The 23,759-nt window shown below is 39.6% G+C and overlaps 1 protein-coding gene across 2 annotated transcripts in view; it reads right to left on the bottom strand.

The window, feature by feature from the left end:
* ADGRB3 (adhesion G protein-coupled receptor B3) overlaps positions 1 to 23,759 on the bottom strand; it is a 734,763-nt gene that overhangs the window by 375,619 nt on the left and 335,385 nt on the right. For both annotated transcript variants that reach the window (XM_003789674.1, XM_003789673.2), the window contains one exon: positions 17,686 to 17,880. In XM_003789674.1, the coding sequence (XP_003789722.1) occupies positions 17,686 to 17,880 (195 nt within the window). The remainder of the gene's footprint in view (positions 1 to 17,685; positions 17,881 to 23,759) is intronic.

Here is a 23,759-nt window from a genome sequence, read left to right as displayed (position 1 = left end):
TTCATCAGCGTATCCTTCGCACATAAGATGCCTTGCCCATAGCAGATACTTAATGAAGTCCTAAATTTGGGGAAATAATGGAGTTACAAAGTCAATATGCCTCAGCTCTTCTAACAAGACTCACAACCCTTTCTCTGAGCTGACCTTGATCTAACTTATGTCCCATGCATTAAAAAATATGTGTAAATGTCTACTAATATATAAAAAAAATCTATGCTTATGTATAAATTCACTTGGGCATCTGCTAAGTGGTCTGAAGGACAGAATAGAAGCAAACTGAATGATACTTTGAAAAGGAGAGTCATTAGGTTTCAGGACACTTGATTGAATTTTTGAACAAAGTATGAAGTTTGTTCCCTGGCAGCAAAACTCCTCCTTTCTAACGCTCTTTAGGAAGTCTGCTGATGGAGACAATCTCTCTATTTTTTGATGATTTCTTTTTGGATCAGGTTACTGTGTCAGTCTCTGAAGTGCATCAGACAGTAAGTTTTTTGTTTGTTTGTTTTGGTTTTGGAGGGAGATATTTAATCAGCACTGATTCCTGGGACTCAGGCTTATTTGAAAATTGGATGTCCTTGGCAGAATCTGAGCTGTTCAGGGCTTGAATTTGGCAGACTTGATTTAAAGTTTCCTCCACTGATTATCACCTTTGTGGTTCTGGGCACACGTTGTCCACCTACACCTCATGTCTCTAATCTGTAAAACAGGAATAAAAATAGATACTCAGAAAAGCAGTTGTGAAGCTTAGAGCTAATTCTTAACACAGTGCCTGACACGTGGTAAGCGTTAGCTCTGTGAAGGTTTTACGATTCCATTCCCTTCATGTTCTATGCGCTTTTGATGACTGGGCTCCTGATTTGCGCTCACAGCCGCGTTATGGTAAGCACGCCCCTGTAATGCTGATACAGACTTCAAACCAGCCACATGCTCCCCCATCTTGGATGTCTCTTCCTCTCTCAGCAAAATATAGAAACAGGACTGATTCACCACTAACTCCGGGGCCTGTAATTTGTTCAGCAGGAATCTCTCCTTTCTAGGAAAGTGCTGTGCTGGGAGGGGTCTTCTGTGGAGTTGTTATTAATCACCTACTCCGTGAGAGCTACTGTGCCCAATGATTAGTTGTCACAAAGGCCAAAGAGGAATGGTTGGTTTTTCTTCACAGGAAGTATAATGAAAATCAAGAGTAGTAAAGGCAGGTCATAAAGGAAGATCCAAATGTTTCTGCCACATTCAAGTACAGCTCCAAGATTTGGTGGTAAGAGATAAGAACAATTTATTTTGTAGAAAGCAAAATAATTCTGCTTTGCTTCTGATTGGCTTCCACCTGGAGCACCACTTATGGATTAGATATAATTTTATACATGTGCTAAAGTATGCCTTCATATTTAGTTTTTGGCAAATTCCTTGTGGAGTTGTAGAGTAGGCTAGCGATTCGAGATATGTGAGTCACAGAAAATGTGCTTCCCTCCGTCTTAACAAGAAAGAAGTGAGTGCTTGGATAAGGCAGGGAAAGCCAAGCACTGAGGGGCAGGATTTAGTCATGTAGAGCTAGGAGTCTGAGAGAATCACAATGACCCTCACTAGAAGAACTGAGAGAACCAGGAGTTGTTGTCAAGGACAAACAAGGGAACAGGAATAAGCCTTTGGGATAGGACTGCAAAGCGAGGGCTAGATCATGGCTCCCTAATCTAGAGATCACGAGACGGTGTGAGGCCAGGCACCCTCTGCCCTCTCCCTGCCTCTCCAACTTTGTCTAAAGCTCTTCTACCCCAGACTCTCAAAATTCCCAGTTCATCGAACTGATTCCTGCACCCCAACTCTTTTCCGCCTGCAGACCTGTGTCCATGCTGCTCCCTCTGATGGACTACTATCTTTTCCTTCTTTATTCAGAAAAACCTTTCCTTTGTGTCCAGATTTATACGCAGTTTTCACAAAGAGGCCTCAGCCAAAGGGGACGGGGTCTGCATATTTTCTTTTCCTTCCCTGTACTGTGTAACCTTCTTTTAAAATTATCATATTTTTAAACGTGATTAATTTTTATGCTGATTGGTTAAGGGCTTTTTCCCCTATCAGTTTATACTCTGGTTAAGATCCTTCCTTCCTCCCTTCCTCCCTCCCTCCCTTCTTCCCTTCCTCCCTTCCTCCCTTCCTCCCTTCCTTCCTTCCTTCCTTGACAGAGTCTCACTATCTTTCCCTTGGTAGAGTGCCATAGCATCACAGCTCACAGCAACCTCAAACTCTTGGGCCTAAACGATTCTCTTGCCTCAGCCTCCCAAGCAGCTTGGACTACAGGTGCCCACCACAATGCTTGGCTTTTTTTTGTTGCAGTTGTCATTGTTGTTCAGCTGGCCTGAGCTGGGTTTGAACCCACCAGGCTCGGTGTATGTGGCTGGTGTTGTAACCACTGTACTGCCGGTGCCGAGCTGAGATTATTTCTATTTTGTTCATTCTTTTGCCCCTGGTACATGGCATAAGCCACAATAGCATATAAGTTCAGTACAGTAGAACCTCTATAAGTTGACCACTAAGGGATAGCAAGAAACTGGTCAACATATGGAGGTGGATAATATAAGGAACTAGGCCTATGTGCTGGTATGTACAGGTGGTACATGTCAGGTCTATGAAAGTAAGGTCAATTTAAGGAGGTGATCAAAGTAGGGAGATGGTCAATCATGGAGGTTCTACTGTATTTTAAATTAACGGGCTGTACACCCACTGTGTATACAGCACAGGCATTGATGGAACTAAAAAAATCACCCTCCACCCCAAAACAGTAAGTGGTTTCCACCTAATTTGCTGCTTCCTTTCCCATGCCACACACTCTTACACTAGTGACACCTCCAATGTCACCAGAGCTCTCAATATGCCCAGGAGACAAGACATGGCACTTATGTTTACAGATGAGAAAACTGGTTATCTTGAGTAAATCTGGGATCAAACACTCTTCTTATTTTCAACAACATTCAAAGCTTCAAGGTCGTCCTTGACTGCAGACACTTTTATAAGTCGTGGAACCACAAGAAGCAGCTGCAGATGTTCAACCCTTACTCTTAGACTCCCACGCAGCAGTCATCAGGAAAGGGGCCTCCCCTTTTAAAAACCGAGCTTATTCTTTGTCAAACACAGGGAACCCTCCCCATGCGTCACTACGCCAACCTGATCCCTGGAAACATGCATTTGGTAGTAGATGTGCTGTTTTGCTCAGTAAAAGAACAGCATAAGGAGAGTTACCAAAACCTAACCAGACAGCAAGGTAAGAGGGAAGCAAAGTCAGGGAAGAAGGATGGAGAAAGGGACACCACTCGGAAAGCTTTATCAATAGCTCAAAGTACTGATTATGGAGGCCCAAAGGAGAGCAGGCGATGAGGGAATGGAAGGGTGAGAAAAGACATTTAAATATTTAAAAAGCAGAAATGTATTTCTTTATTCAAGTAGCAGTTACTTAATGTCTTATCTATTATATATTTAACACTATTCTAAGTGCAGAATATAACAGTAAGCAAAACACAAGGGGGTTCCTGCCCTTAAGAAATGTATGCTCTGGGTGAAAGGAGTTAATAAGTAAATAAATTTAAATTTTCAAAGATGATTTGAGATGGCAATTGCAATGATTTGAATGTGTTCTCTTGAAAATCCAGACGTTGCCAAAGAGATAGCATTAGGAAAAGGGGTCTTTAGGAGTTGATTAGGCCATGAGAACTCCCCTTAGCAAATGAGACTAAGGGGCCATGAGTTGATTAGGCCATGAGAACTCCCCTTAGCAAATGAGACTAAGGAGTTGATTAGGCCATGAGAACTCCCCTTAGCAATGAGACTGCGGGAGGCTTCCCGCAGTGGCAGTGTTTGACTGGCACACCCCTCAGCCTTCAATTCCAGAGGCAGTGCCCCTCCCTTCCTGGAAGCTGCAGTAAGAAGTGCCATCTTGGAACAGAAAACAGCCTTCACTAGACAACCAACTTGCCAGTGCCTTGATCTTAGACTTTGCAGCCTCCAGAACTGTGAGAAAATAGATTTTCATTCCTTATAAATCATACAGTGTCACATGTTTCATTACAGCATAACAAATGTAGTAAGATGGTGGTAAAAAAATAAAATAGATTATAGAAAAAGACGGACTGGGTCAGGGAGATGTGAGTGTGTGAGAAAGAGAGAGAGAGAGAAAGAGTAAGTTAGTGTAGGGAAGACCTTTCGAAGGAGATAGCATTTGAGCTGAGACCAAAATGAGATGCCTGTGGGAAGAGGAAGAGAGTTCCTGAAAAAAATAAGACAAGAAAGCACAAATTCCCTGGGTAAAGGCAATCAGGACAAGTTTGAGAGAGAGCAAGAAAGACAATATAACCTGTGTGGTCTTGAATAGAAGGAAGGGTGGGTGGAGGAGGAAAATACTCATCCAGGGTGAAAAAGAGCGATGAGGGTCAGAAAGAGTGGGACGTTGGGCCCACAGTGGTCATATGTCCTGAGTTTCATTAGAATTAAAAGTCTATCTTTGGCTGCTGAATATGAGAACTAAGGTGTGAAGAGTAAGGGCAGAAACAGAACACTCAGAAAGCATTTGCTTTAATTGTTGAAGCCAGAGATGATGGTAGCTTGGTTTAGGGAATAGCATGATGTCATGATAGATTGTAGAGGGGAAGCTTAGAATGAAAGATCAGTATTGGGTTCCTAGTTCAGGTAGTTAAGCTGATAAAGCAGGTAGCCACCATCATCCTTGAGCACCACACAAGAAGTAGCGGTGGTGAGGAGACAGAGAGTGAGAGAGAGCGTGCTCCAGCTCCACACAGGGAATCTACGATCTGGCTAAGAAGCCCAGGCAGCCAGTGTAAGTACAAGCCTACAGCTCAGATGGTAGAAAATTTATTAGTAATTAGTCCTAGTTGAAAACAGGAGCCATTTGAGATCAGTAATTAACATTGCCAAGAATAGAGTTGAATGGAATGAAGTCAAGGTTAAAACACTGACTCAAGGGTAAGAGGAAAAAGCAAGAAAAATGTGAAGGTAGGAAAAGGAAGAAACAGCTGAAAGAATAAATTCTGAAGAAGAGGCTCCACTGCCGAGATAAATCCAGAGCAAACAGACCATTCCTTCAAGTAGGCAAAAATCCAAAGAATGTTCAAGATATAGTACAACAGGTCTCATTATTTCTTTTTAACTTTAATGCTAAATATATGATGATGTATAATATCATCAACACTCCCCTAGTATAGATTAAGGCATGGATCACAGATCTTCTGCAATGGCTGTGAGTCTACTTCTCAGTCTCCTATTTAAAAAGTGTACAGAAGTGAAGTTGAGTAAGAGCAACACTACCATACAAATCATCTGCAGTTTGCTGTAATATATCTGTTAAAAAAATCTCTAAGGAATACTATAACTTTGTAGCACGTGAATAAGCAAAGTAATTGATAATCAATCAGAGAGCAGAGACCTTTAATCCATATCAACTGGCTGCTGGCATTTGAAAACTATCAAAGATTCAGGAAGGCAGCAGATTATAATACAAGATGCTCCTAGGAGGTTTCAGGGGACAAAAGGAGCCATATGTTTCAGAGACAAGAATTTTAGCCTCTAGAAAACTAGGAGACAAGAGGCTGGGGCTCCTCTGAAGGACTAGGGTGCCAAGGTCATCAGCACTGGGATCTGCAGTGGGTTTGTCGACCTGACCTGATAGCTGTGGTGACAAGGCCTCTGACAGCAGAGCTGGACTGTCCCTGCTTGACCAATGAAATCCACCAGGATAAAAGCATGAAAGAACAAATAATTCAAACTAACATCCCCTAACAGTCACTAGTTTAAGGGGGACAAAAAGCAAAATAAAACAAAACAGAGTCTTTCAGGACATCTTGTTTTTTAATTCTTCTCGTTTGAGCTCTGACTCAATTTCAAAAATGATATAAGAATATTGTTCTAGGAATCACTGGCTATCTTTCATAGAAACATCATTTTTCTGTTATGATGTAAGGGCATTTGACCTATGCAGTTTCAGAATAGTTTACATGGTCAAGTTTTTTTTTTTATTTTTACCTAATGCTACCAGTGTCTTTATGCTGACTTTATGATCAAGGATGCCAGCAAGAAGTACAGAGTGAGTCTGCTCGAGGTATAACAGATGGGGTGAGGCTAAGTGGAAAGAACAAGCCGTCCACTCTTCAGTGCTTTGGGGCATGCACTCAGCGCTGCTTTCCAGTTCTCATTTAAGATGAAAGGTAAAAAAGTTAGTGATATTAAAAAAAAAATGGTTAAATGTGATTATTCCCCCAGAAGCAGCCTGGTAGAGCAGCCAATGTTGTAAAAACATCATAACTCAGGGCAGCAGAATCATCATCTTATCTGGACAGAGGATTCTTCTTCTTCTTCTTTTTTTTTTTTTTTTTTTTTTTTGAGACACAGTCTCACTTTCTTGCCCGCAGTAGAGTGCTATAGCGTCATAGCTCATAGCAACCTCAAACTCTTGGGCTTAAGTGATTCTCTTGTGTCAGCCTCTCAAGTAGCTGGGACTACAGGAGCCTGCCACAATGCCCACTATTTTTAGAGATGGGGTCTCACTCTTGCTCAGGCTGGTCTTGAACCTGTGAGCTCAGACAATTCACCCACCTCAGCCTCCCAGAGGGCCAGGATTATAGGCATAAGCCACAATGCCTAGCCTTAGAGAAAGCTTCTTAATTGAGGAATGAGGTAAGTACTGGTCTCTCAATTTTGGGCAGGCCCAGTTGACAGACCTAAGGGTCACCCTGTGAAAGCAGATGCCCATGTTACAGGCTTACCCCCTTGCAATACTGCATACTGAAGACAGCAGTGACAGCAGGTCCTGTCCTGGGGCGATATGCTTAGCCTCCTCAATAAAAGAAAATTCTCACAGTCCTTCAGGGTTATGGACTAAACTATATCCCCCTTCCCCAAACTCTATACCTTGAAGCCCCGTCACCCAATAGGTTAGAGGTGACTGCTTGAAGATAAAGCTGTTAAAGAGAAAATAAGTTAACAAAAAAAGGGAGTTAGTGTGGGTCTTGATCTGATCTGTCCAGTGTCTCTATAAGAAGAGGAGTTTAGGCTGAGTGAGGCAGCTCACAGGTGTAGTCCCAGCACTTTGGAAGGCCTAGGCAGGAGGATCACTTGAGCCCAGGAGTTGAGGTTGCAGTGGGCTATGATGACACCACTGCAGTCCAGTCTGATAGCCCAAGCAACAGAGAGAGACTTTGTCTCAAAAATAAGCAAGCAAGCAAACAAATAAACAACAACAACAACAACAACAAAAACAGAATTGGAGACATCAGGGACGTGTGTGCACAGAGAAAAACACCAAGTGAAGACATAGAGAAAAGTTGATGACCTGCCAGTCAAAGAAGAGCCTCAGGGGAAACCAAACCAGTCAAATCCTTGGTCTTGCACTTTAAGCCTCCGGAGCTATGAGATAATACATGGCTGTTGATCAGCCACTCTGTGTGTGGTATTTGTTATGGCAGCCCTTGCAAACCAGTATGTTCTCCAATAACAATTTTTTAAAATAGAAAAACGTTTCATAATAAATGGAATCACAACAGAAAACCACCTATACACTTTGCTAACACAAATCTTAACCTTTTCTTGACTCAGAAGAAAATAACGGAATGTTCTAAAAGAGTAAAACTACCTATGTCAGGTTTCTTTGAGCTCACTCCAAATTATTTATTATAGTACACAGCATTTTCTGACTGACAGGTTGTCTCATATTCTCAAGACTCCTTTTCCTCCCTTCCTCTTCCCACCGACCGTGGGGGCACCCTGTTCTCTTCCCACCGACCATGGGGCACCCTGTGCTCCTCCCACTGACCAGGTGGTGCACTGTGCTCCTCCCACCCACCGGGGGTGCACTGTGCTCTTCCCACCAACCATGGGGCGCACTGTGCTCTTCCCACCCACCAGGTGGTGCACTGTGCTCTTCCCACTGACCGGGGGCACCCTGTGCTCTTCCCACTGACCAGGGGGCACCCTGTGCTCTTCCCACTGACCATGGGGCACACTGCTCCTCCCACCCACCAGGGGGGTGCACTGTGCTCTTCCCACCCATCATGGGGAGCACTGTGCTCTTCCCACCCACCATGGGGCACACTGTGCTTTCCTGTGCAGCTTGTCAGTAACTCTTAGCAAGCTGCCATCTTCTAGATTTTATGGTGGGATTTAACCATGTTAATTTGCAAAGCAAGATTTGTTGCTTCATCATTCCCTCGTTTAAGGAAGTTATTTCGTGCTGAATTTCTTATTTTCATGTTTATAATATGGGCCAGGTTTAAATACTACCTAGAAAGAGATGCTTGGTGTGTAACACTCTCTTTCACGGAGACAAAATAGGGAATCCTGACAGGTAGTTAAGCATTGAAACTGTAACTGGTTATGACTTGGGGTGATTGTCAGCTGCAGGTTACAGTCCTTCATTCAACCTCATTTCCACCCAGCCGGGAATGTGGTCATGGATTTAATCAGTTCTCCTCATCTCCTTGCTCTCTAATTCTGAAACAGCCCCACAGTGTTGACCTTAACAACTTATACTTCTTTTCTGTTCCTTTTTTTTTTTTTTTTTAACACTTTCCCTGACTTTCTGTTCTGTAACAAGTGAACAGAAAAGAAGAAAAAAATAAAGCAGTGCCCATGCTCCCTTAGGAGGTGTCTTGAGAAATATCTGACTTTCTTTTCTTGGCAGGAAGGTTATCAAATAAACATCTGAACTGGAAGTAGCTACCTGTCCAAAGACTGTATATTTTTCTTCCATGAGAATCTTAACTTTTTGGATGATATCAGTAGCCACAATTCATGATCTCTGTTGTATGTCAAGTCCTGTGTAAGTATTTGATGTGTAATATTGAACATTTGCATCAACCCTATGAGGTGGATACTCTGATTTCACATTACGAAAGAGAGAACTGAGGCATATAGAGATGAGTAACTCGTCTTAGATCTCAGAGGTAACAGGTGGCAAAACCATGCCCCGAAGGTCAGGGTTCTGCCTACAGAATAAGCACACTACGCTCTTACTTCCAACCTCCCTATCTTCTCAACTCATGTCTGAGAAAACTACTAACATTTCTGGTTGCAGGATGCTTTTTGAATAGAGGATCTCAAGGCATTAGTTGCAAGAGTATACTACGATTTCAAACTAGAAAAGAGCAGATCTTAGTCTTCAGAAAAGTAGATGACCTCTACAGATGAGGCTTATTGCTATCTGATATTATCTTACCATGTTAATAGTTACTTCCACATTTACTAATATTCTTGGATGTGCAAAATAAAAATGCATCTGGCATTAAAATGATGGGAGAAATAATACTCCAGGGTTTTCACCAAGTGACCTAAATTTTTGATGGAGAAAACCTATGGTGCAACATATCCACTTGGTCATCCAGTGTTTTAAGATAGCAGATCTTGACTTTGCTAAAATCTCTATCTCTATTTTCCTTTCAATTCCTTCATCACCTGTCTCTGAAACATTCAAGGTCTGCATTTAAGAAAGAAACTGGATGCTGAGGTCAAAATTTCCTATTCGATTTCAACCACAGGGAGATAAACTTCTCAAATCTAGGGAATGCATCAGATAAACCAGTGGTTTTCCAGCATTGAGTATGGCCTATCTCAAGGTCATGATCAACTTCTCTTAATGAAATAGAGGAGAATAAAAAATACCAGAGTATCTTACACATAGTAAAGTGAATATTGTTTTGTGAAACTGTTTTTCAGTTATTTATTAATGTTAACTGTGTTTGTTACACAAGGTCACGGTCAAAATACTTTGATAAACACTGAATTAGACCAACACAGCTGTTGTCAGGGAGGAGGAAGGTGACTGAAGAGAGAATGGCCTTGCATTCTGATGAGTTTGAGGAGCACAGGGCACTGAGAGTCTCTGTGGACGCCCTGATATGCTTGGTCTTTCCAGCGTATTCCTTCTCCATTCCCCAAGTCTAAACCGTCTCAAAGGCCCTACCTTTGATCCATTAAGAGGTATCTCTTCCCTCTTTTCTGACCCACTGGCACTAAGTCCTGCTGTCTTCTTTTCTGACCTCTATATCTCTACTACAGCATCTTTGTGGGTCCCTCCACCATTCTTCCTTCACTCCCTAATCCATGCTATTTTTAAAAAGATTCAATCTTTTAAAATTGATATTTAATAACTTCATTTACAGACAATCAAATTTAAACACTTCTCTTTGCCCTTAATCCCCCAGTCTCCATAATCTGCATGTTCCTATATATATCTCATTATCCACAAGACTTGCTTTCAAAACAAGCTGTGCTTACGCCATTTCTATGCTTTTGATTATATAGTCTGATGATGTGAGTGTTTCTCTGCCTAAATCGCTACTCCAAATTCTATCTGAAGACCTAACTCTCCTGTGAATTTTTCACTTGTGACTGAACTTCTAACCTCTGTATTTTCTAAATTCCTAGAAGACACACTGTATTTACATTTCTCCAGTCTAGCCTCATTCATAAGTTTCTTTTGAGTCAATGATAGTGCAAACAGCTTGAGAACAAGGCCATCATTCACTTTCATGTTAAGAATTACAATATTAGCAATAATAATGTGATGTAGAAACTACCATGCACCAGTTAATTGAGTAGGCTATTTTTGAAGGGGAGGGACTGGATCTAACTGTGCTGCCTGGGTCAAAGTGCATAGTGTCTAGTGGTCTTAAATACAAGAAAGGTGTGATGTGCCTTTCATAGAATATAGGCATTAGATACAAACTTTTTTTAGGCATGAGGAATAATGTTGTTGGTTGAGTTTAGTGTTAGCATATCAACAAAAGACATTAAATAAGGTGTCTTTTAAAAGACATGCATATAAGACATATGAGACTAGGCCATTTTTTGATCAATTATTGAAAATTTTATACCCAGGTTTTAAGAGGAACCTAATGCTGCATTTCTCCTTGGAGCAAATGGTTCAAAAGTTGTTTGTAATAGTTGTTAATTCAGTGTTTGCTGTAATTTTATAGAATATGCATAGAACTCCAACCAGTAATGAGAATTGATGGTGTATTATCTTTTGTTTCTTTTTTTTTCCTTAGAAATAAAGAAATAAGAAAAAAAAAATCAAATAATATGCCTGAAGATACCAAGATAGTGACTGAGTAAGCTGAAACTTGAATTTATGTATGTCTGGTTCAACTTTGTCCATTCTTACAGTTTCTGGTGTGAGCAGTGCAAACTTGGTCCTCTATTGATAAAGTGAGACTCTGTATGACTCTTTCCATTGGTTCAAAAAAAGTACATGAACAAGCTTTCTCCCTGCCTCCTCTCTCTTCTTTCCTTCTCTCTCTCTATCACTCTCTCTCTTGCTTCCCCCTCCTTCCTTCCTTCCTTCCCTTCCCTCACTCTTTCTTCCTCTATGCAATGGATGTCCATACTAGTTTTCTTATTTTTTGTGAAACAATGTGAATTACCTAACATTATTATATTGCCCTTATTTATTTATTATTTCAACAAATATTTTTGGTTACAGTGCTTCAAGTGCCAGGCTATTGTGTTCTAAGGGACAAAATAGCCTGTCAACAACCTTAAAATTTACTGCTGAAGGCAGAACTAGAAATAATACTTATGATGTTATGCTTGAGAGTGCTATAGTAGGAATGTTTACAGGGTTTCAACACCCAGAGAAGTAGCAAGAAATCTAATTCCTCTTGGGATTTGGTGAGAACAATTTTAAGAAAATATGATCTTCAAATTGGGCCTTGGAGGAACATATGTCAGATCAGAAAAACTATATACACCATAGAGATCTAACATGAGTAGAGTTTTGCAGGTATGCCTAGAGGTTTGGAAAAGAATATTCTTGAAAGGAAAGCTCTTTGAAATATGTTCTACCAGTTTTTAAAAAGCAAAAAGTATTCCAAGGTGGGTGGATTGCCTGAGCTCAGGAGTTCCAGACCAGCCTGAGCCAGAGTGACACTTTGCCTCTAAAAAAATAGCCAGGCATTGTGGTGGGTACCTGTAGTCCCAGCTTCTGGGGAGGCTGAGGCAAGAGAATCTCTTAAGCCCAAGAGTTTGAGATTGCTGTGAGCTATGATGCCACAGCACTCTACCCAGAGTGACAGCTTGAGACTCTTTCTCAAAAAAAAAAAAATAAATAAAGTAAAAGTATAACTCTGGCTTATTCCAATACTTACAAGCATATTTTTACTTTTTTTTTTAATTTCAAAATTTTATAAGTCAGGGTAGAATTTGGAAGCTTAGAATTTTGTCACAGGTACATGCAGTAGGTTTTCTTTCTTAGAGGGCCATAAAATGATGGTGTATATCAGAGTTGCTATTGTTCAAACCAGGATAAACATAGCTCCACAGTCACATCCAGAGTGTTATTTTCAGGGAAGAATAACACTTTAAAAGCAGCTTCCTTTCATGCCTCAGCAGCTGACCGGGCAAAACCTCTGCAGCCATCTCTGCAGGGTGCAGCCGACATGTTGCATGAAATTCTCAGGGAACTGGGAGTGCCTAGCTGGCTGGTTTATAGTACCGATAATCTCATAAATGATTTCCCCTTTTTTCCTTTGCTTCTATTCTCTTTACGGTTGTACTTCAGTTTTGTCATAAAAAATAAACAATGGCTATCATATATATGCTTCGATGACAAACACAGTCTTAATTTGCAACCCCTGACAGAGAGTTAAGTGGCTGCAGGCAGGCAGAGTTATGAATGGAGGGAACCAGCCTTGCTTTGTAGTTAACCCTTGTTACTTATTGGAGTCATTGTGCCCATTTTTATGGAATTTGGAGTTGATTTAGTAAAGTGAAACTTTTGAGATCTAGCCATGCATTTTTCTCTGAAATTAATGTCAATTATAATTTTTACTCCTGTGAACTTATACAATAAAGTTTCTATGTCCCACTTATCTTCATTTATAGGGAAAAACAATATACTTATCTAGTTTAAAACATGTAGGTGTTATATACATTTTGCTTCCTCTTTTTCCATTGTTAATCATTGGCAGCAAATTACTCCTCTTAATAAAAGAATAAGATAATCCTAAGAACTTAAACTTCAGGTGAATGCTGTCCCTCAGTAAGGTGAATGAATGATCTGGGGAAAATTTAAATCATAATTTTATTGATTCCTTGAGCTGAAACGTATTCTGATTTATGAATTTGCCAAGCTACATATGTTAAAGTAATTTTTTTAAAATAAAAAAAAATACTAAAATTAAAAATAACAGCTTTCCATGAGTTCATTTAGAGGATGACAACAATAATAACTTATATAATTTATTTTAAGGGTAAATCTACAATCTATGTGTTTGTCCATTTAAAATATTTATATAAATTTCTCACATCCTTAACTGTGATTACTGAACAGAAATAGATGGGATAAAAACACAAGGAGATAATATTTTACTGACATTTAGAATCTGTATTGAATGAAATTTTTCATGAACAGGTTTCAAAGGCAAAAAAAAGAGTTGCTTTTTAGTAATAATAATGAGAACTGCACACGGGGATGGGAGTCACCTGAACAAAGAGAAGTGCCTCACGGGGTGGGATAACGTTAGCTGATAACATTATCAGAGCCATCTTATTAACCTTCAAACATTTCCAAGGTCTTCACAGTTTAATTTATGTAATTCTTAATAGAAAAAATGCAAATACGTATCTATTTGTGTGTGTATGAGGCATTAAACCCCAGTAATTTACTAACAAGATGCCCAGGCTTTTCTGATGATCTCCCTCACATTAGCTATTTTATATCTATAATAACTATTCCATGTTTCTTTCACCAACACGTCAAACCAATCTTTTGTTGAATCTAGCATTACCAGCTACTTTACATAAAATGCCTTGCACATCACTGCATTTAAAAGAACTCATTCTATTTGAATAGTTTTACATCATTTTTCATTGGTCTTTCCTCATCGTTTTCCAGTGGATAAAGAATGGTGAAAAAGCTCAGCAGCACACACACGATTATTAATTTTGTTGTTAATTAATTCGATGAATATTTGTTGAACACCTTGCATAGTTAAGATTATATGCTAAATCTTGTTTGGTGGAGGTGGGCTGGAGCTTGGCTAGGGTCCAAAGATGAATCAGAAAAGTTTCTCCTTTTTCAAAGATTTGCTAATGAGTGCTAATAATACAACATATAACGAGATGTGAGAGGAAAAGTGCTGCTGGTGATCGGAGGCCCAGAGAACCAAGAAATAACTTTAGAAGGTTGATACAGATCAAGCCAGTCTGAAAACACAAAGGAAGCCAAGACCCAGAGCCAGGAACAGGCAGCCCTTACAGGAATCAGAAGTGGCTCATTTGCATCAAGCGTCTGATTGGTTAAGAGGATGCGTATCCCTTACCAAGGATTATATACGTTTTGCTTCCTCTTTTCCCATTGTTAATCATGGGCAGCAAATTACTCCTCTTAAGAAAAGAATAAAATAATTCTAAGAACTTACACTTCAGGTGAATGCTGTCCCTCAGTAAGGTGAATGAATGATCTGGGGAAAATTTAAATCCTAATTTTATAGATTGCTTAAGCTGAAAACATATTCTGATTTATGGAATTGCCAAGCTACATATGTTAAAGGAAGTAGGAAGTGTTACCAAGGAAGTGTAATCCATTGCAGAGGCTGGAAAGGTAGCTCAACTCCATCTGTGGGGTAGTCTACAAACCAAGATAAAGACTTTGAATTGTCATTTAGGAGGCTTTGCTATTACACCAAGGTTTTTGAGTCAGAAGAGACATAAAGCCGCCTTAGGACAATTAAGTACGACAGTGAACAACATGGATAGGGATGTAGGTAGATATAGGAGGGAAGATCAAAGGAAAGAGGCTGTAAAACATGTAGGCTGAGGTAAGGAGATGCTGCCGTAGGAAATGGCAGTAGGAACGGATGAGAAAAGGCACGTGTTGGCCACCCAACAGGAAAGGGAGGGATGGGAACAGACAAGACATTACACGTCCAGCCTGGGAACTGCTAATTCTACAAAGAAAAATGGAAAATGCAAGAAAAACTGAATTCACAATCAATTTAGTTGATGGCATGGTAAGTCTGAGCTGCTACCCAATTAGAAATGTCCAGAGTCCTCGGAAATGGCAAAATCTGAAGTGAAGGGCTGTTCGTTAAGGTTATGAACCATAGTTTATACTCATGCAAAGAAGACAAAAAGTATTTGCAGATTAAGGGGGTGAAATTGTGAAAAGTCAAATATGTAAGGTCCAAAGTTCTCTGAGACTTCAGAGGAGCGAAGGATTGTTTTCAGATGGAGTTAGGAACTTGGTGGTCTGGCATTTGAAAAGACTTACTGGACTTGAACTAGGATTTTGGCAGGCAGACGTAGAAGAAGAAATTCCAGAAGAGGACGGCATTCCAGATATCTGAAGAGACACAGGAAAGCCAATGCCACAGGAAAACGCAGCTCCCATTTGTAAGGGAATGGTGAGCACACCACGGTGCTTAGGATTCTGTGTCTTTTCAGAGAACTAATGAGGAAGTAGGATGGAAATGGAGAAACCGTTCTGACTATGCTAACCTGACAGCAAACTTAGCAGCCAAATTGCTCTATTTAAGTCAAATCAGCTAAAGCCCCTGACTAAACAATTGTCTAAACTAATTGTTCAGTAAGGATAGCCTGATAATAAATAGCTCAATCAAAACATGTTGAAAATATAACCTGGTAATCGCAACTTCTTAAACTTTAGCACCTGTCTTAAATCTTAATGCCTTATGTGTTTGAGAGTTAGAGATTATTCAGGGCAGCATGCTACCCGGTGCTTTGGAACATCTGAAGGGTTTTTTAAATTAAAATTTGCATTTCACATTGAAGACTTTCAATGTTACTTTTTAATGTAAATGCTAATACATCCAAGTATTTCAGAACTTTCAGGAAAAAGGTACACTCAGTTACTTTTTAAAATTATAAAAACTGTTTGATTCTTTTTCAGGGAAAAATGCATCTTTGAAATGCTCCAATGGTGGTAACTCTTCCATCCAAACCTCTCAAATGTATTTCTTTTTCTTTCACCGCTTACAAAAATTGACTCAAGATAGATAAGAGACATAAATCTAAGACAAGAAACAATAAAAATATTTGAAGAATGTATGGGGAAAACTCTTGATGATGTTGGACTGGGAAAGACTTTAATAACAAAGACTTCAGCGGCCATCACAACAAAAAATTAACAAATGGGATTTAATTAAACTGAAAAGATTCTGTACAAAAAAGGACACAAGTAAAGCAAAAAGATAACCTTCAGAATAGGAAAAATATTTGCAGGGTATCATTCTAATAAAGGGTTGATAACTAGAATCTACAGAGAACTCAAGTTAATCAACAGAAAAAGAGCCAGCAATCCCAGATACCTCTGGGCAAGATATATGAACAGAACCTTCTCTGACGAAGACAGATGAATGGCTAACAAACATTTGAAAAATGCTCATCATCCCTGATCATCAGAGAAATGCAATTCAAAAGCACCCTGAGATATCACCTAACCCCAATGAGAATGGCCCATATCACAAAATCCCAAAACTACAGATGCAAGCATGGATGAGGAGAGAAGGGAACACTTTACACTGTGGGTGGAATTGCAATCTAATACAACCTCTCAGTGCATTTTTATGATCATAATTTTAAAAAGGAATACTAGTGATACAGAACTCAGCAGGAATAAGTCTCAGAGCCATGACTTTCACCAGTATACACATGTAATTTTAGCAATATATGCAATGGTATTACTTATGAACGATTCTGTGATTTCACAGTCTTCTTTTCCTCTTTCCCTCAATAGTTCATTAAAACAAACCAAAACAAAACAAATTGTGCATTTTCCAAGTGAAATTCAAAGAAATCTCGCAAATGAATAGCAGGTTGAAAGAAAAAAAAATACCTGATCTGGGAGTTTTGCCAAATCTTTTTTTCAATGAACTTAATGCAGAGATATAGGAAGAACAGTTTATGCTGGAAATGCAGAAATCAACTCAGCATTCTTGGCAAGAGTACATGGTCTATAGCACAAAAGAATTCATCTGAAACGCAAACTGCAGTTGCATTAAATGTGCTTTGTTTGCCATCCAACAAGCTATGTTTTAATGGCAAAGGCAACACAGCAATTGTGTGAGTACTTAAACTTGATTATGGAAATAAATGATGTTGCTCTAAAAGCCTCCCGTGACAAGAAAACCTATGCTACAAGGAGTTACTGAATTACCTATTTTCTTATCCAAAGTATTTATTTGCCTCATATTTTCTGGCAATGGTACCACAAAATTAAATATGGTCCTCCCCCTTCTAATAGCAAAACCCCAGAAACCTTACCCTCTGTCTTCTCTGCATGTTATAGTGAATGTGCTTTCATTATGCTTAATGGACTTTTAATAGTCTCCTATGGCAAGATGGCGATATTAAATGTCAAAATAAAATATCCAGGATACCACCTTGAATTTGCTATCGCCTCTGTCTTTTATCTCAGGACTCAAAGCACTTCACGCGTGTTCTCATTCAGCCTCTCCTGGAGGTGCAGTATGTGCATTTTATAGTTGAGGACACTGAGGTAAAGAATGACCAAGGGAATTGAGGTCATTTCCAGAGCTGGCACTAAGCACAGCTGGACGTTTGCCCTACAGGAGTGAGTACTCTCTTCCTCCAACAGGGCTGCCCTGGGTTCTCAGGGCCCAAACTTGATTACATCTTCACTAGTCTTCTCCTACATGGAACTGTCTCCCTTACCTGGACGCCATCAGATGGAGGGATGTAACTTGCCCTTTTAAATGTGTCTGTTACATTTCTCAAGATTTCCACGGACATCAGAAGATCGCCTGCATAGAAATTTTTCCTCTGAGTTAAGTCCAGCAGTGTCTTGGTCACCTGGGACATTCCGTCGCCTGCCAGCATTCGCTGACCCTTGGCAAGATGCTCCTTAATCTGTGGTGGTCAAAAGAACAGAACAACCATCAGAATCTTCCCATTTCTCTGCGTGTCTCCATCAAATAACTGCATTTAAAAAATTGCTCACTCAACTTTAAAATAGCCTTGCAATACTTGTGTGGATTTGAAAACCAAATTTTGTGTATCCCATATTCAGATGAATAAATACCCAGCATGAGGAAAGTAATGTATACATTTTGGCGGGCTCGATGGACTTGCCAATTCTAGTTAGAACACAATACAACACATTGGGGAAAATGTGTGTTAATTTAGGCTTTTAATTGGAGTAAAAATTTAAAGAAATACTTTTGCACATGGTAAACAGGGGAAATTGTTTAGTAATGTGTGATCAGATACGGGAGATTAGAAACACTTCAAAATATCCATTCTTTTCTAACAAGCTTAGCATATTAACTTTTGCCATACATCTTAAAATAAACCCATCTTTACATAGAACCCAAAAAAGTCGTCACAAGGACAATTTTACCCTATGAAAATATCTCTAAACTTTAGATGTTTACTACGACATGATTGAAAGCTAGATTATTTTTGCTTTCTTTTAAAAAATAAACAACAGCAAAACTAATAAAAAAAATTCCTTAACAACAGAATGAACCATTAAAATGTGAAGCTTAAATTAGTTTCATGGTCATAGAAATGTGCTGCCAATTCTCTTATCTGCTTATCTTACAGTTCAAGGGACGGGGACACATCTTATACTAGGAAAGAAAGTAAGAAACAAAAGAGATAATAGAGCTAGTGAAGAGATAGCAAGACTCCATTGTACTTTTACTTATTTACTAAAAGGTTCTTCTTTATGTCTCATGGCTAAATGTGGGCTAAAATTATCTTACAATTGTGAAATAATCTAGAACACACCAGAGAAATATTGAAATGGACAGGTTAAAGTGTAATCATTGTAATTATCAATTTCCATCGAGAAAAACACCGAGAAATCCTTTAAAACGGCCATTTTATTTCCCCCCATATTCTTCTTTCATTTCCGTCCATCTCCCTTAGGTGGCAGCCCTCAACCGCAAACTAAAGCCCAAATGACTGACAGGGCATCAGTAATTGGGCCCTTGCCTATTTCTTTCGGCCCAATGCCAGTTGCTATAGAGGGGCATCGACACCTTCCATCGTGACACAGACACAGCACCGGCCAGTGAAAAGGACGGGAACCCACAAATGAGAAGCCAGCTGGTTTCCACAATGGCATGTACCATCAGGCTAAATGCCTGCTTCAGAACTACTGATAATTATTTGCAATTTCCTTTCCAGGTCATGTGTTCCATGACTTCATATTTTTGCACTAAATACTCCACCCTCCTTCCTTTCCTTATCTCTTGTTTAAAAACTGCCCTGATTCAGACTTTGTTCTTCTACGATATCTCTTACCTAACAAAATACAGTGTTCTTCTCACAGTTAGTAGGAACCACTTGCTTACTTATCTTTTTGCCTCAAGAGTGTTTCAGCATTTTTAGGGGTAGGTTCCCTGCCTTATTAACAGCCTTAGCAAACAGTTCAATGCAACTGGTTTAGACTAGATCATTTGTTAGACCTAAGTACATCTTTGTGGTATGATACGATGGACTGAGCTTCAGAGACAGGGGTGACTGCACTGGTCTTTCAATTTTGCAGCTTATTATTCATGTAATAGAGGGAACAAGAGACTCCATTTACTATATTTCCTCTAAGATTTGAAAAGTATTTCTATATTGTAAAAATGTTTTAAGATCATTCTCTTAATGCGAATGGACCCATACAAGCCTAAGATAACTAGCAGAGAAGCTAGAGCATTCAGAAGAGCATCTGGCTTCCTCATGATCTGTCCACCCTATGTGCTCTACTTCCTGAGGACTTTGAAGACTTTCCCCCCATTCACTGTACTCTGGCCACTCTGGTCCTTCTCCCCTTCAATGACAGTAGGTGCAAGCCTGTTCCAGGGTCTCTGCTTTTGATTTTCCATTTGGCTGGAATAGTCTTCCATACGCTTGTTCATCACCTTCTCAGAGATGCCTTACCCAACTCCCTATCTCTACTGGAATCCTTGTTGTTCCCAAGAATCTTACCCAACTTCATGGCACTCAAGTTTCTTGCCACTGTGCAATCTATGTCTTGGCTCATTCCTTTTTTCACCTTTGCTAATAGAATATAAGCCTCATGAAGGAGACAATTTTGTCTATTTTGTTTATCTCCACATCTACATTTTTTGGGGGGGCAGGGCTCGGTTTGAACCCGCCACCTCCAGCATATGGGGTTGGCACCGTACTCCTTTGAGCCACAGGTGCCGCCTTTTTTTTTTTTTTTGAGATAGAGTCTTACTTTGTTACCCTTGGTAGAGTGCCGTGGTGTTATAGCTCACAGCAACTTCAAACTCTTGTGCTCAAGTGTCCTCTTGTTTTAGCCTCCCAAGAAGCTGAGACTATAGGCATCCACCACAATGCTTGGCTATTTTTTAGAGATGGAGTCTCACTCTTGCTCAGGTTGGTCTTGAAATCCTGAGTTCAGGCAGTCCACCCTCCTTGTCCTCCCAGAGGGCTGGGATTACAGGCATGAGCTATCATGCCCAGCCTAGCATCTACATCTTATTCAACACATATATTGAATGAATGAATGAATGAATGACTCCTGCACTTACCCTTTTAGGTCACAGGATTAAGTTAGGCACATTTGGAAAATACCCTAACTCGCTCATGAACAGAGTGCATAGCAAATTCTCATATGGAATATCAGGAAATAAATAAACTGTCTGACATCAAGAGACAGTCTCGTTCCTGGGCTATAAGAGCATCTGGTTCAGTAGGTAAAGTGTGAGGTAAGTTCTGTAGAGATAAAAGTTAATAAGGTCTAACCTTAAAAAATGTCATAAAATTCAGTCCTCTCTTTTGTGCTGCGGATGCAAATCACAGCTGCAATACTCAAAGCTGCAGAAGATTAAATTGTTCTCCATTAGGAATAGAAGGCAGCAATGGTTGCCAAGGTAAATAATGCCTGACTGCTTCAAATAAGCCTTTTATCTATGATGCTGGCAAGCCAGACTGATGCCTGAGAGGAATTTAACTCGTATAGATCTAATGTATGCTTCCTCTCAAACAAAACGTCACAACATTGACTCGAATCTTGAGAAATAAAACATTTAGACATGTTTTCTGCTTGCAATAAAAATAGTTACAGAAGGCATTGGATGGTTCAACTCACAGGAAAGCCAGTCTGTCACGTCTGGGTCAGCATCAAATCCTGCCTGAGTCCATGGTAAATTAACGTCATTGCCATCTGACAGCTGCTTTGCAGGCTCATGTGTGCAATGAGCTGTTCTCAGCCTAGCTCCTAGCAAACAGGTGCCCAGATCACACCAGTTCTCACAATTGGCGCTGATGAGCATCCTTCCTGCTATGGTCTGTGAAAAGTGCTCGGGACAAATACCTTGCAGTATTTCACACACTGGTATAGACTGTTCACGGTGTTTATACCGGGTATAAGGAGGGTTTGGATGAGACACATTTCTATCTAGGACATATTTACTTGAAAGACAATTTCCAGTTGCTGATCTTCCTTTGACAAAACAAATGTATTGTGAAAGATTTGTTTTTTACTTTATGCCTAAGCTTGGTCACCTTTTTTCTAGAATGACAAACATAAGTTTATCTGTTAGATTTTTTTTTCTTTGCTGGATTATGAACAAGCTGAAACTAACAAACAGGTTTGCTCACCTGGCTTTTTCTCTCTTTAAAACTGTGCTTCATCTGCAGCCTCTATTTCGTCCTCTGTGTTGTCGCTGTGGTTTAATTCTATCATCTCTAAGATTTTGAATCCCATCCAATCCTTTCTTCAAAATTTCTCTCTTAGAATCAGCCTTTTATCTAAGATTTTAATGTCTCTTATTTAAATACCAACTTTTCATATTGTTACTTTCTTTTAATTATCTTCTCTCTGGCTTCCTTCAAAAGCAAAAGTATAAAGTCTGGTTGGAGACTAAAACTTATTAAATTGCAAATTAAACTTTCTAATGATCTATAAATCAACCTTTGTGAAAATCTTGCTAGTATGTTAAATTTAAAGAGCATCTGGACTGGACTCGTAAAGTCTAGATTTAAGTTGTGGTCTTTAAGTCTAGACTTTGCTCACTACACAGGACCACTGGAAAAATGACATACCCTTATTTTAGGATCATTTGATTTGTTTGTAAATAGGAAAAAACTATTACATGGCTGTGATGATGAATCAATACGAAGACAGAGATCAAATGCAGACATTCAGTGATTGTTTCCTCTTATTCTCCTATCATCTTCAATTTCCAATTTCTCTAAATACTACCTATGTAGAATTCTATCTCCACCACTTTCCCCACAGACATGAGATGGATACTTGGCTAGATCTTCAATACCTAACTTCCAGAACACGAATTCTTTCTTCAACTGGATCTAATTGGCTATTTATTCTATCAATTTCAATGACAATATTTTTCACTTACAAAAGTTCTGTTCATTTTTTTTTCATATTCTTCCATGCTTTCTGTTGTTTCATCCCTTAATTGTTTTAAATCAAGGTACTAGAGTTTTAAGATGTATTTTTTGTTATGTTTTACTTCTTGCTTTGCTAAATCTCCTGATTCCTACATTTTTCTGATTTTCTCTCATGGTGTTTCTCTTTGTGGTATTTGTTAATTTTGAAAAATGATAGTTAATGGGACATATCTATCCTCTGGGAGCCCCGAGGTAGTGAAATACTTGTTAGAGATACTTTCGAGTGTTTCTCTGTGGAGGTGAAACCCTCGGATGGTTCAATGTTTCAGCATTCATTTATGCTAATTTTCATGTTAATTCTGTCTGCTCATGGTTTAGAATAGGAGTTTCAGTTTCTGAAGGGTGATTTTTTTTCTCTTTCTCTCCCAAACCTTTCTGTGTAGCAACTTTCTTACACACATGGTAGGCCTGAGAGTGCACAGGGTTTTCTAGTGCATGAGGCCTGAATGCTATGTCAGGTCACTGCTGGAGGCTTGATAGGGGCGTCGCTGCTGGAGGCTTGATAGGGGCGTCGCTGCTGGTGCAGAGGAGCCTTCTCAGCCTTCCCAGGAAGGCTTTAGAACAGTGGTTCTCAGCCTCCTAATGCCGCAACCCTTTAATACAGTTCCTCATGTTGTGGTGACCCCCCAACCATAAAATTATTTTCATTGCCACATGAGGAGCTGTATTAAAGGGTCGCGGCATTAGGAAGGTTGAGAACCACTCACTGCTTTAGAATCTCAGCCCTCAGCACCAAGAGCTTACATGTGATCCGAAGCTCCCACAGCTTTTTCCTATAGATCTAGCTTTGATTTTTTTTTTTTTTTCCCTACTTTATTTCTGGTATGTAAGGATTCCCTGACCCTTCTTTTCAGAGAAGCTACAACTCACTATTTGAAAATATTAATATATGCTTCCTGTCGTTTATGCAGAACTCAATACAACTGATGAAGGTCAGCTTGGTCCACCCCACTGTTCCATCCACTGCCACAGGTGCCCTGATATAATCAGTCTATATTTGTCACCATTTCTCAAAGAAATTTCATGGATTCTGTTTTTGTTCCCTGACTCACGCTGTCCCAAATCCTCTTGTTAAATTATCTCTCCTTTCTCCTTCACGAATTCTTTTCAGATAACTGCAATCATGATATGATCTCTATTTTCAGGCCTCATGGAAGTAATCTTCTATGTTAAATTATCGTAGTTTTTATGTACTGCTATTATCTCGTAACTAGACCATAGACTCCTAGAGGGCCTGTCGTTTCATATTCATCTTTGTTTCCCCTGCAAACTTCAGCACAATGCCACACAAAGGCACCTGTTCACAGAGCTTGCTAAATTGAACTGAAACTACAGCAGGACTTTCTTTT

The sequence above is a fragment of the Otolemur garnettii genome, unplaced genomic scaffold (genome assembly GCF_000181295.1).
Source record: "Otolemur garnettii isolate 467f Iridium unplaced genomic scaffold, OtoGar3 scaffold00035, whole genome shotgun sequence".
Lineage (NCBI taxonomy): Eukaryota > Metazoa > Chordata > Mammalia > Primates > Galagidae > Otolemur > Otolemur garnettii.
Note: the sequence above shows the minus strand (reverse complement) of the source record. Positions and strands in the feature narration are given on the sequence as shown.